At 52.2% G+C, this 13367-nt stretch overlaps 1 protein-coding gene across 3 annotated transcripts; it reads right to left on the bottom strand.

Moving 5' to 3' along the window:
* Positions 1 to 1216: 1216 nt before the first annotated feature.
* Positions 1217 to 12487, bottom strand: HAUS5 (HAUS augmin like complex subunit 5). 3 transcript variants are annotated; one of them, XM_068991925.1, is made up of 19 exons: positions 12379 to 12487; positions 11541 to 11603; positions 11417 to 11449; positions 11258 to 11282; positions 10597 to 10702; positions 10358 to 10517; positions 8921 to 8990; positions 8746 to 8828; positions 8200 to 8257; positions 7921 to 8045; positions 7672 to 7735; positions 7433 to 7563; positions 7045 to 7207; positions 6746 to 6826; positions 6499 to 6644; positions 6203 to 6314; positions 5993 to 6125; positions 3878 to 4010; positions 1217 to 3713 (listed from the first exon to the last, which is right to left on the bottom strand). In XM_068991925.1, the coding sequence occupies exons 1-19, from the start codon at positions 12474 to 12476 to the stop codon at positions 3596 to 3598; spliced, it is 1902 nt and encodes a 633-aa protein (XP_068848026.1). In that variant the 5' UTR covers positions 12477 to 12487; the 3' UTR covers positions 1217 to 3595. The 3 variants fall into 3 exon arrangements, with proteins under 3 accessions (XP_068848026.1, XP_068848025.1, XP_068848027.1); XM_068991924.1 differs by having other exon boundaries at positions 8921 to 8986; positions 10358 to 10702; XM_068991926.1 differs by lacking the exons at positions 11258 to 11282; positions 11417 to 11449; positions 11541 to 11603; positions 12379 to 12487 and having other exon boundaries at positions 8921 to 8986; positions 10597 to 10899.
* Positions 12488 to 13367: the final 880 nt, after the last annotated feature.

Raw genomic sequence — 13367 nt, 5'->3', positions numbered from 1 at the left:
GACCTTTGTAAACCATCGCCTCAAGAATCCACACAAAGTTGCATGGACTGTAGTGCAAACTACTGCAATGAATGCTTCAAAATGTATCATCCTTCCGGGTACTGTAAAAGCACAGCCTGAGTATGTGAGCCCAACTACAAATTTTAGATTCAAGGTAAGTGAAGTTTCTACTAAGATAGAGTATTAAACTTAATGGGCTTGCCTGATGGTTTGGAGGTAAAGAATCCACCTGCAATGCTGGAGACTTGGGTACATCCCTGGGTCTGGAAGATCTCTTGGGGAATGAAATGCAACCCACTTGAGTTATTCTTGCCTGGGAAATCCCATGAACAAGAGAAGCCTGGTGGGCTACAGTCCATGGGGTTGCAAAGAGTCGGACATGACTTAGTGACTGAGCATCAACAACCTCTTCATACTGACTGCTGAGTCCTTTGACTCAATCCCAGTAGTTTTAGAGTACTTCCTTGCTGCTGGCACAAAATGCTTCATACTCATTTTGCACATTTCTTTCCTCAGACTAGAATCAGTTAATTCCCCAAGGATCCTTTGTTCCTTTGAGTCAGAAGTGGTACTTAGAGACCACAACCTGGGCATGAGGGTTACTGGGTTGTTATATCTAGAGTTTTTCTGTGGACTTAGCTAGGGAACTATATATATTTTGTTGGTTTGTTTAAGAAAGAGGAAAACCCATGAATTCATTCTGGTATTTCCAATTCAAGTGAAAGATCACAGGGTATTACTTCTTATATTTGTATTTCTTTTCACTTGCATTGGGGCTTCCTGGTGGCTCAGAGGTTAAAGCGTCTGCCTGCGCCTGCCCGTGATGCGGGAGACCTGGGTTCGATTCCCTGGTCGGGAAGATACCCTGGAGAAGGAAATGGCAACCCTGGAGAAGGAAATGGCAACCCACTCCAGTATTCTTGCCTGGAAAATCCCATGGACAGAGGAGCCGGTGGGCTGCAGTCCACGGGGTCGCAAAGAGTCGGACACAACTGAGCGACTTCACTTCACTTGCATTAAAAACTTGGTCCCCAGTAATGTTAGCATACTTATATGCTTTAGTTGAATATATATAATTTCAAAATATATGATGTTGGCTCTCAAAAATTTAAACTTTTATCAAAATAAAATCAGTATTATGAACAATAAGACTACTTGAAAGTAAGGTGCAGACATCATCCTTAATACTTCATACACATTCTCACCTAACCACAATACCATTATCACACCAAAATGTAATAAAGATACATTTTCCAATATACCAATTTTCCATTTCTCGTGAAAATTTCCCCCATTGATTTAAAAATGTACTTTCAAACCCAAACACTTAAAAATCACAACAGCCTGTGATTCGATCAATATCTTGCATTACGTTTGGCTGTCATGTCTCTATTAATTTAGAACAGTCCCCTCTGTACCCCCTCTGACTTTCTGAACATGTGATCTAGTAGTTTTGTACAAAGTCCCACATCTTATGTTTTGCCCAGTATGTCTTCGGGATAGGTTCCTATAGGTAGCATTGTTTTGGCAAAGAGTATGTCCTTGTACAGCTTTGCTGGAGATTATCTCACAGGTGCTCCATATGGCACACCCACTGATACATCAGAGTGCTGTTTCCCTCTGCTGTCGAGAGAGGGAGCTGCCAAAATCCCAGGTTTCCTTTTCCCTGTCTGATAGGTAGGAAATGTATCAAAGTGGGGTCTTCATTAGCTTTTCTCTTATTGAGTTTGAGCATATTTTCTGGGAACTATTCATTCATATATTTTGTCCATTTTTCTATGGACTTGGAACTTTTCTTTTCCATTTTGACACTACACACACATGCTTTTATGGTATAAACTGCAAACATCTCCCCCTAATTAGTCTTCTTGTTAATTTTGCCTTTTTTTTTTCAATCATGTAAAAGTTTGTTTTATGTTTTTGTCAGTATTATTTCCCCTTATTGCATGTGGATTTCAAATCATATTGAAGAAAGTTTGTTCAGCTTCTAGTTTACAGGGGAATTTGCCTTTGTGGAGGTCACATTTTGAGGAGGACAATAAAAGATAAAATAGTATATGTTAGAAGCTATGTTACAGAAAAAAATTAAGCAAGGACAGGGTAAGGATCACCTTGTTCCATAGGGAGGTGGCTGGGAAGTGAGACGAAGAGAAGAAAAAGGAGGGGGGTGACACTAAGGTGGCACGTGGGAAAGCAAATGTGTCAAGACAGAAAGAGCAGCAAGGGACAGGACGGGCATTGGGAGTGAGGGTGCTCTGGAGGTCAAGAGAGGAGCTATGGGAAGGGAGGTGGAAAATCAGGCTTAAAATCTCAAAGATGTCAAATATCCGTAATTGGTAGACTAACTGCAACCCCAGTAAAACTCCTATCTATGTATTTCTTCTGGAACCAGCCAAATTTGGTATAAAGTTAACTTCATTTAAGAGAAAAAGACAGCAAGTAGAGACAGGGAAACACTGACAAGTAAGAGCAAGATGGCAACCAGTCATTGCAGTTAAGACATATCACACAGCCTTTAAAATTAAAACACTGTGGGAATGGCACACAAGAGTCAGACGGATAGCAGTCTTGGATACAGCCAGCTAAAACAGATACAATCCAGATACAACCCAATTAGCCATGGAAGTTTAGTGTATGAAAAATATCTAAATCTACTTTATAAAGTTTAGGTGGGTAAAATTTTACTTTACAAATTGAAGATAGTTCACAGTGAAATACACAGACCTAACGAGTACAGCCAGATTAGTTCTGACAAATCCATACACCTGTGTAACCCTCACCACCTTCAACACACAATATACTTTTAACTCTAGAAAGTTTGTCTCCTCCTTGCCACCCACCCCTCCCTTAGAAGTGACCACTGCTCTGAATGAGAATTTTAGCAAGTGCTTAAAATAAGACAAAATGGAATCCATTTAGATAAATTCCAAATGGCTCAAAGATTTAAATGTAAAAAAAAAACTGTATAAAAACGCAAAAACAATCCCATCTCTTAAAGCTTCCCTTCTTCCAACAGCCACACTGCCTCCTCAGCCCTCACAGCAACACCTGTGAACTGGGGCCTCTGCGTGTGCTGCAGTCTCTGCAGGCCCTCCTCACATAGCCGGGGCTTCCTTCTCATGGCCTTTACAGGGCGTCACCTTGCTGTGTTGCCCTCGATTTAACACTGCACCTCTGCAGTCGCTTTTTCTCATAGCAGTTCTTCCACGTACTAGATATTTTGCTTGCTTATTTTGTCAGTGGTTTGTTCTCTCCTAGAATGACAACGCCCTGAAGGCTGGGACTTCTGTCCATTTTTTCAGTGCTGGATTCTCAGTGTTTACAGCAGGCACTTGATTACTTCTTACTGAGGGTAAAAGCGATGAGGCGAGTTTCAGCTAGGGTGGGGCCCATAGTATCTCGTCCATCTTGGCTTTAGTGCAATGACAGGACGGGGCAAGGCAATTGAGAGAACAACCGAGAACAGCGGGCGGCAGGTGTGGTAGAGACCGTGGGCTGATGTGTTCAGGCAATGCTTTCTTCCAGAGGTCTTAAGGGAAGTGATGTGTTGGGATAAACAAGTGCGAAGCCCTTGACTTCTTTTTGAGCTACCTCTTCATCTGCACAACTGCTGCAGGGCACCTTGGGCCTGGACCCAGCGCAGCTGCCACTGGGACAGAGAAAGGCCTTGGCAGAGCTCCCTGGAAAGGGCGGCTTGTCCTGGCTGCTCCCACCTGGAAAAGGGGATGGGGTTAAAAGGGAAGGTCTAGGACCTCCAGACCTTCACTAGCCAACCCTCAACACTATGGCTTGTCACCAGCCTCCCGCCCCCTCCCCTGGCCTAAGTTCTGCCTGTTGCACCTAGTTCAGCTCCCGCCTCATCATGACCCCCTCTCACCAGTCCCCCACAACTCCCTGAAGCTCAGGGACTCGCTTCAGTGCTCGTTTCAGCAGGTTCTCCAGCCGCTTCAGAGCCTGTCCCAGGCTCTCCTTCTGTTCCTTTTCCTGGGATTCCTGGATCCGCAGCAGCTCTGTAGGTTAGAAACCCAGGCGGCAGCACTGACTCCTCGGGCTCCTGGGTGCCTTGCAGCTAATAAGTCACCGTCTCCAGTCATCTAGTCTTCACCTCAGCATCCCTCCTAAGCCTCTCTCTCCTCCCAGGTCGTCTAACCAGCTGCAAGCCCACCATGCCCCAGGCATCCTTCTGAACACCTTCCTCCCTCCCCCTCAGTCTCCATGGTCCATCCCTCAGTGTCCTACCTGCTCCCCTGCTTGGCCCCCAGCCTCCCTCCTAGGCTCCAAGCCTCAGCCTCTTACTGGTCCATCCTTCATGTGGCAGCCAGAGCGATCTCACAGCCTAAACCTGATCCTTTCCCTCTCCTGCCTGGAACCCTCCAAAGCTCCTCAGCACCTCAAGACCAAGCCCAAGCTCTCAGCCTAGTACTTGAGGAAGGCACCATGTGGCCTCTGCTCACTACTCCAGAGCAAAAGCCTCACCTGTCCACCAGGCCCACTGGAGACACCATCTTTCCTCCTGGCAGCCCTTCCCAGCATTCCTCACCCCAGCTGCTTCCTTAGACTGCTGCAGTCCTTCCCTCCACTGGTGTCTTCCCTGGGGACGGTGACTCATCTAGTCTCTCTCCACAGACTCAGAATAAGCCCAGCTCAGAGTAAATGCAGATCAGCAGTGTGGTCAGACCCTTCGGGCCTGAACCCCTTCCTGGCCTTGTAACCTCAGGCATGACATTTGCCCTTTCTTTGGGCACTCTTAGGCACAGATGGAATTATTTGAGCCACAGGCTAGTGAGGCAGGAGGCAGATGGGAGCACTCTGGAGAGGGGACCCACAGGGCTGACAGGTTGAAGGTAGGGGTTCAGAGAACTAGGAAAAATTACAGATGACTCCTGGGTTTCTGGCTTTAGCACCTGCATGAGGGCAGTGGGGTCATTTATTGAGGGAAGGAAACCAGGAGGGAAAAAAAACAGAACTGCTTTCTGGACTAAAGGGAACTGAGGCCCAGTTACAGACGTGTTAAAAGTCCCTGATGCCCACGATGTAAGACAATGCTGTGCCACGTCTTGGGCTGTTTCTGCTGTTCCTTCACACTGCTCCTTGCCCACTGAAGAGTAGGGGTGGTAAGGAGCTCAAAACTCAAAGGCCTGAAAATGGTCTCTTCCTGCTTTGCTGATAGTACACTGATTCATTTCTCTTCAAGCCACCTCTTTCATCTATTTCTCTTCTGAATTCTTTGCTTCTACAACTGGGACACTCTGGGGCTGGACAGCTCTCCCCTCTCTCCCCTTTGAATTCTTGGGGGCTAGCACATGGCATATATGCAGTGAGTACTTGCTTAGTGAGCCCAGGAATAAAGGACTTATGAGTTTTAGCTTCCTTTCTGTAAACTGCAGTCTTATACCCCTTTCCCTCATGGTAAGGACTAGAAGAGGCTGTGCATGTGCAGAGAGCAGAGACTGGAATCACGCGAGGGACACAGAATGCTTAACTGCAGCCAGCCACAACTCAACACCCTGTTCAGGCCACCTGACTGAGTCTTCCCAGCCGTTCTGTAAGGTGTTATTAATATGATTATGCTTAGTCCACTGCAGGGGAAACTAAGGCAGAGGGAGACCATGCAGCAAGGAAGAGGGACTGCTGAGAAAATAATCCAGTAGTTTAACTATACAGCCTGCTTTGTAACTACTCAAGTATACTGCTGTTTGATGATGGATGAATATTCGGCAGTTTGATGAGCAGCGTCACCTAGTGCTTAGGAGCACAGACCCATGTTAGATGTCCGGGGTTCAAATCTAGCTCGGCCGTCTGGGCAGCCTGCAAGCCCGATGTAACATGGAGAGAACCCCCGGGGATGCTGTGCAGAGGACACTAGTGAGCATACAAAGACCTCAATGCACAGTGGGCACTGTGTAAGCAGTGGGTATTTGTGACTTCTTCTGGAGATTAAAGGTGCTGGGAAGGGGCTGGGATGCTAGATAAGGAAGTAGGGCAGGCCTACCCTGGGTGGATGGTCCTGGTGGCAGGCTGGTCTTCATGTGGAGCAGATACCAGCGTCGGAGACTTTGTTGGTCCTGGAGGAACAGAAGGTCCTGGCGAAGAGAGGCAGCCTTCGGGAGGAGCAGCTCTGGAGCCTGAAGGGAGGAGGATGGATAGTCACCTGGGGCGGAGGTTGGGGTCGGAAGACAGGGCCAAGGGGACAGGCACTCACCTTCCCTGCGGGCAGCCCCAGTGTGTGGCTCAGTGCTATGAAGCTGGAGCCCCTTGGGGATGCAGGATGCAGCTGCTGGATGGACGGCAGGACTGTGGGGAGGGGCTGCAATCTGCGGAGTGAAGTCCAGGTTGGGAGGGGCACAGAGAGGGAGGCTGGGTTCCAGAGGCCCAGGAACTTGGAGGTAGGGCTGAGGGTGAGGTCTGGCAGCCTGGGAACCCTAGGATTGTGTTTTAGGAGTGGGCCCAGGGAGTATCAGTCACCCACGACAGGGTATGTGGCAACCCCTATCTCACCCTCCGGGGCCGTGCTGCAGCAAGGGGCCCAGAGGAAGACGGGGCAGGTGCTGGGCTTCCTGCTCCAGACACCGCACCAGTTCCTGGCTCTGTGGAGCCACCGCCTCAGACGTGGGGACCACTTTTCGCTGAACCAAAGCTAACACCTGTGGGGAAGGAAAGGGATGGGAAGGACAGCGTGAGGCTGCTTAGTCCCCTCCTGAGGAGGCCCAGCCCTCCCCAGAATTGGCCCCGACTCCCATCTCACCTCCTCGGGGCTCCGGCACAGGCGTGTCTTGCTGGCTGAGTTGCCCTTGATGAGCAGGCGGATCTGCTCCTGTGTCTCCTCCTAGGCAACCAAGAGGCCACGGAGATGGGCCGATTTTCTGTTTTACCTCCCAGCCTCTGCCCCTGCTCACCCCTTTGCACAGGCCCTGACCCCTCTTGGGAGTCTCACTGAGGCCCCCTCCCCTAACCAGGAGGCCCAGTTCTGGCTCGTTAGGGCTCCCAGTCTGACTCAGGCCCTCCATCAGGCCTGGCCACTTCTCCTGCAGTCCCATGTCTCACCACTAGTTGGCGCCAGTGTAGGATCCGTTGCTGTTTGGCCTGTAGCTCCTGGAGCAAAATCTGCCGACGCCCAGTGGCCTCCTCCAGCTCCTGGCTCAGGGCACACAGGGCCTTGAGTTCGGCCCTCAGTGCACAGACCCGGAGCCCCAGCACCAAAGTCTGCCTGCCGCGCAAGTAGAAAAGAGCAAAGGAGAAGGAAGGTGACTAAGACTCTCAGCGGAGGAGGGAGACCAGAGGTGGAAGGACGCACAAGGAGCCGTAAGCATAGGGAGACGACCCAGCAGAGCAAGCAGGGAGGCTGAAACAGGAGCAAGGGTGCAGAAGTCCATATTCTGAGACCCTTGGGAGAGACATGGCCTAGAGACCATGGCCCTTGGAGACTCCTCACCTCTCGCTGGATCCCAGGATACATCTATCCACCTTCTCCATCAGGCCCTGGAGGCGCAGGGTCAGGACTTGATGCTCCTTCAGGAGGGGCCCCCGCTGGGTGACCAGCTCACCCACAGACCGCCAGCCCTCCTGGAGCGGGCACAAAGTCAGGGTGACATGGTCCCTGGCAGGGAGGGGACCGAGGTGTTTTGGGTTGGGAAGGGGACGGAGTCCTGGGGAGGGTCCTGGAGGGGTCACCTGGATGAGATGCACCACGGATGGCAGGGTCTGGCTGGAGTCTGACTGGTCTGATGCCTGGGACCTGAGAATAAGGGCTGAGCTGTAGTGGGAGAAGCCCTGTCCCCTTGTAGGTCACCAGTGTCAGCCTACCTGCCAGACTGGTTCCTGGGCCTCAGTTCCCATCGGCAGGTCACCCTGCCTGGTCCTGACCTGTCCCAGCTCACCCAGCCACCCGCCCTGCACTGACTGGGAGCACCAGCGCCACACCTGGTTCTCTCCACATCCTGGAGCCCATCCACACTGCACAGGCACTGGATCTCTGCCTCCCGCTCTGCAGCCAGATGCTGCAAGGCAGCCAGGACGTGGCCCGGGGGGTGGTTTGTCAGTAGGCTCTGGTGGGGAGAGGGGTGAAGTCAGGCCAGGATGGGGGCAGGGCTGCGAGCTGGGACTCCATGGAGAAGGGGCAGGGATCATGAGTGAGGTCCTGCCACCCTGAGGTTTAATCATGGGGCAGGGGGTGTAGCCTTTCTTGAAAGTGCCCCTCACCTCCACTGAGCTAAGCCACTGCTGGTAGGAAGTTCCAAAGTGGTCATCTTGCAGGGTTCTGTGGAGTTGGGGAAGAGGACAGAGAATGTTACAAGCACCATTAATTCATCCTTTAATGATCACTGCCACTCTGTACGGTAGGGGGCTGTCACTGTCCCCATGTGAAAGATTGGAAACCAGGTTCCTCTATACCAGCTAAACTTGGGTGTCCCACTTAACAGCATATCAACACCTTGGCCTTGGACCTTTCATGTGTGCTGTTTACCTGGAACATCTTCTCAACCTTTTATCCCTCTCACCAAAGCACCCCTCCTCTCTGCCTCCTTAGCTGGGTAAGGTGTCTCCTTTGGGTACCCAAAGCCTCCCAGGCTTGCCCACCCTCTGAGAGCCCTAACTACCTGGGTCATCACTATCTCTAAAGGTCTGCTTCCTCTCTTCCCAGCCTGGGAGCCCTGTCAGGGCAGGGCCTGGGGCTGATAGAGCCCAGAGGTACAGTGTCTGTAACAAGGTTCTTTACAGGGTCTCTGCTGGCTGAGGGCTACTCACGGAACGCCGCCTCCCTGGGCCTGAGGACTCAGGAGGCTCTGCAGGAACTGGGTTCGGAGGCTGCAGGCTGTTCGGACATCATGCTATGAAGAAGAGGGTGTAGTATGAGGGGGGCCAAGAGGTCCATCTAACCCCAGACACCCCACCTTTCTCCCCTCTGGCCCAGGACTCTTACCAGGACTGCAGGCTCCAGGCCCAGGGCTGCTGATATCAAGGGTCCAAAGTTTATATCCACTTTGGCCTTCCTGGAGGGAGGAGTTCGGTTGGGGCTGGGGTTCCTGGGAGGAGGCAGCTGGCAGCACAGAGGTTGGTGTTCCCTCCTGCTGCCAGCAAAGCTAGTCACAGGGATCACTGAGCCTGGATCTCAGAGGCCAACCCCCAAATGAGATCATCTCTCAGCTGCATTAATCTCCTCATCCATCTCCCTGCTCTTACCCTCTGCAGTCTGTTCTCCACCCAGCAGTAAGCCAACGATCCTGTTAAAACCTCAGACAGATCATGTCCCTGTTTTGCTCAAAACCTTTGAAAACGTGATGGGTTTCCATCACACAGAGAATAACAATCAGAACGCTTCTAAGTACTCTGCATGATTTAACTCAATTATCATACCTATTCTTTGCTGCTACTGCTAAGTCGCTTCAGTCGCGTCCGACTCTGTGCGACTCCATAGATGGCAGCCCACCAGGCTCCACGATCCCTGGGATTCTCCAGGCAAGAACACTGGGATGGGTTGCCATTTCCTTCTCCAATGCATGAAAGTGAAAAGTGAACGTGAAGTCGCTCAGTCATGCCTGACTCTTACTGACCCCATGGACTGCAGCCTACCAGGCTCCTCCATCCATGGGATTTTCCAGGCAAGAGTACTGGAGTGGGTTGCCACTGCCTCCTTCTACCTACCCTTTAGAGTAGATATTAATATTATCCCCTTTCTACAGAACTTAGAAGCCGAGGGACAAAGCCGTTAAATACTTTGCCCAAAGTTACTGTAAGTGGCTGAGTCAGGGGCATGAACCCAGCCTCCGAATAAAACTCCAGTGCCTCCACAGTGCTCTGTCCACCTCTCCAACCTACCCCCTTACTACTCTGCCTCTTGCCTTCAAAATTTGAGCTGAATTGGCTGCTTGGCTGTTCTTCCCACATGCCAGGCTCAGGGGACTCTGCTCTTGCTGTTCCTCTCCATGGAAATTCCTCCCCTAGCTCAAATGTTGACATCCTCAGAGAGGTTTTCTCTGACCATTGTACCTAGAGTAGCATCTCCTTCTCCCTTTCTACATCCTTTTCTCCATAGCGCTCATCTCCACCTATGATTACAGAGTTTGTCTGTGTCCTAGTCTACCACTTGTCTCCTCTGCATCAGAGTGTGAGCTCCATGAGGGCAGGACTGTCCCCTGTTTACTGTTTTTTTTCCTCCCCCAGCACTGTTCTAGATATACAGCTGGCACCATGCTACGCACTGAAAAGACAGGTGGCTGAGATGGCAAAACTTTCTGGCTCCGTGGAGTGAAGCTCAGAATTCTAGAACCCAGAAGGGGTCTGGGCAGAGCACTGGGTCTCTAAGAAAGGGCACACGCCCAGCCTGGTGAGGGATGCTCCCCGGACACCTGAAGCCCACCTCTCTATGTCCTGCAAGCGCTTGAGCTGATTCTGCAGTCGCTGCATGGGATCCTGGAGCCCACGCTGCTGTCTTCGCATGGCCCCAGCTTGAGCCCGGAGGAGGAGAGCACGGCGCTGGGTATCTTGCATGCTCTGTAGGTTCCGCTCCATGGCCATGTCTGTGAGAGGAACAGGGGTGGCCATCAGGGCTTTCCCTCACCCCATCCTGCTGCCCATCTCTCCAGCCCCGTGGGTCACCCTGAGCCTCGGTCTCTTGCTCCATCAGCTCCAGGCTCTGGTCTAACTCCAGGATCTCTGCCCGCAGGCGGGCAACAGCGGCTTCCAACTCCAACTTCCGGCGGGCCTGGTGGAATCAGGTACAGGGTCAGATGCATGGCCTGACTGCTCTCTGTGGGGCAGCAGTCTCTTACCTGCCCAGTTACATGGTACAGGGTTTTCCCCAGGCAGTTTCAGTGTCTGAAGAAGAGCACCAGGGTACTATCTTGTCCCCCTCCTTCCTTCTGGGATTGTCTCATCTGTCCCCCCAACCTGTTTACTGTCTCTGTCCCAGTCCTCATCTTCCCATTGAGCCCCAAACCTGGAGTCCTGAGGTCTCCTGGAAGCCTCCCCCGAGGCGTCACCTGGGCACCATGCACATGCTGGGTCCCATACTGGCCTCAGCATTTCTCCGAAGCCTGTCTCTTCTCCCACCAACCTCACTGGCTTTGATGCCTCATATCCATGTCCCCCCACTCACAGCTCATGCCTCCTTCCCCCAGACTGCAAGTGAGTGCAGGGATCGGGCTGTCTTGTGACACAGTGACCCTTGGCATCACCCAGCACAAGTCTGGGCCCAGAGCAGAAAATCTGTAAGTCCTTTTTTTGGATGAAATAAAACCTGGCACCACATGCTTCTCACCTCTGGACTGTCCTGGTGGCCATACCTGAGGAAATGAGACCAGAGTGAGAGGATGATGGGGACTTCCAGGGGAGAGATGGGAGGTGTGAGGCTGGGGGCAGGGACGTGGCTGGATGGGGCTGGGGAAGACAGGAAGGGACAGCTTTGAGGACCAGTTACCAGAGCAGGTTTCCCCGGATCTTCCTGACGTTCCTAAATGGAGAGGTAGGAGGAAGGGGAGTTACAGTGGGGCTCTCCTGTGTCCTCTCCTCTGCCAAAGCTTCCCTTCTGTGGCCAGGCTCACCTCTGGCTGTGCACGTGCCGCAAAACGTAGGCCCAGATGTCGGTCCCCTGGCCCAGACACAGCCTGTGGGAACAGCATGAAAAGGTATGCCTGGGACATCACACAGGATGGAGGAGCCTCACTAGCAGAGTGGTGAGGAGGTAAGACCTTTACTAGGGAATTCTCATGTGTATGGGAGGGAGGGTCCATACTTTTGGGGGTAAGGTATTCTCTCCTGGGGAGTTCTCAGCCACTGAGAGGGTGGGCATCTCACTGGGGGTAGGGGTATTCTTTCCCCGCTGGAGTGCTCCCTTTCTCCTGGCAAAGGATTATCTCCAGTTACTTCCAGAGGTGGGGTGGGGGCTACAATGCCAGAAAGGGCCCTCTCATTATCAGTTGTGGGTCATTACTCCTATACATTCAATCTTGAATGGGGTAGTCTTTGCTGACTCGAGTGTCCTCACTAGCTGGGGTGGGTGGTGATGTACTGAGGGACAGCCTTACCCTGGAGATCCAATTTTCACATTGATAAAAGAGAGCTTTATTACTAACTCATGGGGGATCCCCACTAGTGCAAGGGACCCCACTCTGGGTGGCTTCAGAGGAGGAGGGTGGGAGTGTGGGAGTCACCACCAGGACGCCCTCACTCAATTCAGGATCCTCTGCCTGGATTTACTACCTGCAGGGCAGGAGCGCCCTCGAGGGTTAATTGCACTGCGGCAGGAGCGCCCTCAAAGGTTATTTTCACTGCGGCAGAGGGGGAAGGGGAGGATGGCGCGTTTTGGATGAAGATGTGGGTCTCATCCCGGGAGACTCCATCTCCAGGGTGGGGAGTCCTCACTCCCAGAGTGGCTCTCACCTGCGCAGCGTGGACTCCGGGACCCGGGCCGCCACGGGCACCTCCATCTCTTCCGCCGCCCAGCAACCCAGTTCCCGCGCTTGCTGCGCTAACTCCATGACAGCGACCCCTTCTTCAACTGCGGCGTCCTTCTCTGACGTCACGCACGCGCCGGAAGTGACGCCACGGTCTCCAGGAAGATGGGGGCTCTCCTGCTCTCCGGGTCTCAGAGCCGACCCACAGCTCTCTTACCTCGGGGTTCCTGTGAACGAAGATGAAAGAACTTGAAGAAACGGTGGGATCCGCTTGCCTTCTGCGTCTTCCTTCCTACTACCAGCTGTTCCCTAAGAGGCTAAAGGTCCCTAATGCCTCCCTTCATTTTCTCGACAAAACGGGACTTTCTTCCTAGGAGGATGACAATCAGGCGAGGGGATGCCAAAATTACTGCCCTTTGATTTCAGAAACAGGGTGTCAGGTCTGAGTGAGGGACGGGGGCAGTTGGCATGAGCCTAATATTTCCCTGGCATGCTTTCTTCTAGGTATTCGTTCGTCTTTACCAATCTGTAACATTCGTGAGCTGACCTTGTGCTGGGGACACCCCGGTGGCTGAGACAGCCCCAGTTTCCATGCCACGGAGCTCACAGTTCAGTGAGGGACGTAGACGCATCACCAGGTAGGGATGGATAGGACATAAGCAGCAGGGGCGGGTCACTTTGGGGTCAAGGAACGTGAGAGGTCTGTGGAGTGCCCCCAGAAAGCGGTAATACTAGGGCTGGAGTCCTGGAGAGCCCACTCAGCCTCAGACAGGGTCCTGAGAAATGGTACCTCTCATACAATGTGATTGTGTTATTAATCATTGTCTTCAGTGTCCAATACAGAGCCAGAATCTCTAAATAGTTGTTGAATAAACAAATGGGGGAGAAAGATGGCGGGGTGAGACTAAAAGCTGGGAACCCAGGGAAGAGGATGGAGCAGGGTGAGGGAGAGGAGGGTGTTGAGGACAGTGCTGG

Source organism: Capricornis sumatraensis, chromosome 20, assembly GCF_032405125.1.
Source record: "Capricornis sumatraensis isolate serow.1 chromosome 20, serow.2, whole genome shotgun sequence".
Classification (NCBI taxonomy): domain Eukaryota; kingdom Metazoa; phylum Chordata; class Mammalia; order Artiodactyla; family Bovidae; genus Capricornis; species Capricornis sumatraensis.
Note: the sequence above shows the minus strand (reverse complement) of the source record. Positions and strands in the feature narration are given on the sequence as shown.

Excerpts from the sequence above, each read along its gene's own strand:
- HAUS5 (XM_068991924.1), bottom strand. The coding sequence starts at position 12,476 with ATGGAGTTAGCGCAGCAAGCGCGGGAACTGGGTTGCTGGGCGGCGGAA. Across the intron at positions 8,829-8,920 it reads GCCTGGAGCCTGCAGTCCTG|CATGATGTCCGAACAGCCTG; the intron begins GTAAGAGTCCTG and ends TCTTCTTCATAG. Across the intron at positions 6,126-6,202 it reads TGGGGCTGCCCGCAGGGAAG|GCTCCAGAGCTGCTCCTCCC; the intron begins GTGAGTGCCTGT and ends TCCTCCCTTCAG.